The following is a 3,299-nucleotide window of genomic DNA, read 5'->3' as shown; positions in this document are numbered from 1 at the left end:
ATCCAAAGTGTTGTGAAGGTTAGCTACTTCATTATCCATTCATTTATTTTTTTTATACTTTGTTTTATGCTTTAGAGAGGGAGAAAAATGAGTTCCCTTGTTAGAAAGAGGGAGAATGGAGAGGATTTGTATTTATACATATTTTTGAGCTACAATGTGATGGATAGTTTTGAGCTAGAATGTGAGGGAGAATGGAGAGTAAATGTGAGGTAGAATGCAGAGGATTTCAATTTTATGTATGAGGAAAAAAGTAGAGTAAATGTGTTTTTAACATTTAGAAATTGCCATAAAATTAAGGTAAGTAAATTGTAGGTGTAAGAAAAAAGAATTTGGTCATTGCTACATTTTTTTCATGTCACTATAATTTAAAACTTAATAATTGTATTTATTGGACCAACAATTTATTTATCTCATGTTTAATGCAAGAACTAAATTATAAATAATAATTCTATATAAAACCCTATGTTCATTTTCCAAGTAATACGATGCGTAATGCGGGTTCGTATGTTGTCCATGTGTAATCCATTTTCATGCGTAATATGGGTTCATATGTTGTCCATGCGTAATCCATTTTCATGCGTAATACGATTGGACCGGCAATGAATGTATAACGCGGACAGATGGAGCAAGGATCTGTCATACAATGATCTGTCCGGTACAATCCCACAATACTTGGCCAATTTCACATATCTCACAAGCTTGAACCTTTCTTTCAATAAACTTCATGGACCGGTACCAGAAGGAGGTATCTTTGTAAACATCAGCCTACAATCTTTGGTGGGGAACATGGCTCTCTGTGGTGGAGTTTCACGACTGAGGCTTTCACCATGTAATAGCAGTCAGAGCTCCACTAAACGATATCGTATTTTAAGGTTTTTGCTCCCTACTGTCATCATAGTAGTTGGAGCTGTCACAATCGGTGTGTACCTGATGTTAAGGAAGAAAGTCAAGAAGCAGGAAGGGAGGGTCGGTTCTCCTGACATTGTCGGCACCCTCAACCATACCGTAGTTTCGTATTATGAGATCATTCGTGCCACGGATAATTTCAGTCAGATGAACCTGTTGGGCGCTGGAAGCTTTGGAAAAGTTTACAAGGGCCAACTAAGCAACGGCCTGGTGATCGCCGTAAAAGTTTTAAACATGCAGCTGGAACAAGCAGTGAGAAGCTTTGACTCCGAGTGTCGTGTTATGCGCATGGCTCGACATCGCAACTTGATAAAAGTACTTAGCGCCTGCTCAAATCTGGACTTCAAAGCTTTAGTCCTTCAGTACATGCCTAATGGAAACTTAGAAACACACCTACACACTGATGGTAGAGTGCATCTGGGATACCGTCAGAGGTTAGACACTATGTTGGATGTGTCCATGGCAATGGAGTACCTACACTATCATCACTTTGAGGTAGTCCTGCATTGTGACTTAAAGCCCAGCAATGTTCTATTCGATGAAAACATGATAGCACATGTGGCAGACTTCGGAATTGCAAAATTGTTGCATGGAGATGACTACTCCATGGTTTCTGCAAGCATGCCTGGGACAATTGGGTACATGGCACCAGGTACTTCGACACGCTTGATATATTTGTTTGGTACATCATTTACTACTATCGCTAATTGTTTCCTTTTATGTTCTGATTTTTTCGGACAGAGTATGGATCAGTTGGAAGGGCATCAAGAGGAAGTGACGCATTCAGCTACGGGATCATGCTTCTTGAAGTATTCACAGGAAAGAAGCCCACAGACCCTATGTTTGTCGGAGAACTAGCCCTTAGGAACTGGGTTAATCAAGCATTCCCAACAAATTTAATCGATATAGTGGATGACTGGCTACAACAAGATGCTATTAATTCTTTGAAGAACTTTCTAGTGCCAATATTTGAGATTGGTTTACGCTGCTCAAATGACATGCCAGACCAAAGAATGACGATGAGTGATGTGGTTGTGAGATTGACCAAGATCAAGGAGGACTACATGCAGATCAGTTTAACATAAAATGATGTAGTGCTCCAAGTTGGATACTTTGATAGAAATGCTTGCATCTTGGCCAAATAAATTTGCATCATCTGTGATTTATTGTTCTATGATAGGTATCGCAGGGATCTTCTGATGAATCCTACCTTGGTTGCTGGTTTAGCCCTGCCGCCGGTTTCTACTGAACGAGTAACATATTTGTCATTTTGTTGTGCGGTTACTTGGTTGTTCGTCCATTTGTGAAGGAGTCCATGATGTTTGGCCCACTCCAGCAGAAGGTGATGGAAGCAGCAGGTTGGGCCGGCGGCCTGGCCATGGAAAGTGTCAGGTAGGCCGGCTTTTTGAGTAGGTGGGAGCGGGATGCCTAGCCGCTTTGGCAGGAACTTTAACAGCACCCTGATCCTCCCAGCAGTGATGATTGATGACGGCAGCAGCCTTTAGAAAAGAATCTGATTTATCGCGGTGTTTCTAAAAAGAATACAAGGAACATTTTAGCTACCAGCTTCTTGCTACCTGGAAAGATCATCACAAAATATTAAAAGTATGCCTCATACCAAATTATTAAATTATGCCAATCGCGGCACATAGAATACTTGATCGGGTAAGTTTACTCCCATATGAGGAGGAAGACACCGTAAGCCAACCTTTGGCTAATAAGCGTGGCAAGTGTTTCATTTGTCATGCAGGTATCATTCCTCTGCAGGAAGCATCGTGTGATGATCCTCGACCGAAGGTTGGTGAAGAGCTGCTACACTACGGGAACAGACAGTTCGCCGAGTGCCTGGGGCATTCGGCGAAGGCCCAAAAACCCTCGGCGAAACGTTTGCCGAGTGTAACACTCGGCAAACGACACACGGTAAATTTTGAGTCGGCAAAGTTAGCTTTGACGAGTGTTCTATGTCGTGCACTCGGTGAAGCTTTCACCGAGTGACAACAAAACACTCGGCAAACATATTTTTTGAAAAAAATAAAAAAAACCAAAAGTGGCAGCCGCCACCACCATTGCCGGCCACCACCACCGCCGCCTCGCCACAGCCGCCGACCACCACCACCGGCCTCCACCACCGCCGCCTCGCCACAGCCGCCGCCCACCGGCCTCCACCACCGCCACAACCGCCGCCCGCCACGCCGCCGCCTCGCCACGGCCGCCGCTCGCCACGCCGCTACATCCACCGGGGAGGGGCGGGCCACCCGGAGCTTCCGGCGGCCGACCTTGTCGACGAGGATGATGGAGACGACGGTGGCGGGGGAGAGCCGGATCTGGCCCGTCCGCCCGGATCTAGCCTGTCCGCCGCCCGGATCTAGCCCCCGCCGCCCGTCGGACGCTGC

General features: G+C 45.3%; 1 protein-coding gene across 1 annotated transcript; it reads left to right on the top strand.

Moving 5' to 3' along the window:
- Positions 1-1,122: 1,122 nt before the first annotated feature.
- On the top strand, positions 1,123-1,991 carry LOC117834479 (probable LRR receptor-like serine/threonine-protein kinase At3g47570). The gene is made up of 2 exons (XM_034714044.2): positions 1,123-1,558; positions 1,648-1,991. The coding sequence occupies exons 1-2, from the start codon at positions 1,141-1,143 to the stop codon at positions 1,989-1,991; spliced, it is 762 nt and encodes a 253-aa protein (XP_034569935.2). The 5' UTR covers positions 1,123-1,140.
- The last annotated feature ends 1,308 nt before the right edge of the window (positions 1,992-3,299 follow it).

The sequence above is a fragment of the Setaria viridis genome, chromosome 8 (assembly GCF_005286985.2).
Source record: "Setaria viridis chromosome 8, Setaria_viridis_v4.0, whole genome shotgun sequence".
Taxonomy (NCBI): Eukaryota; Viridiplantae; Streptophyta; class Magnoliopsida; order Poales; family Poaceae; genus Setaria; species Setaria viridis.
This window is presented reverse-complemented; position numbering and strand designations above follow the sequence as displayed.

Bases quoted from the DNA above. Each gene is read 5' to 3' on its own strand.
- LOC117834479 (XM_034714044.2), top strand. From the start codon at position 1,141: ATGCAGCTGGAACAAGCAGTGAGAAGCTTTGACTCCGAGTGTCGTGTT. The intron at 1,559-1,647 runs GTACTTCGACAC...TTTTTCGGACAG, and splicing joins AATTGGGTACATGGCACCAG to AGTATGGATCAGTTGGAAGG.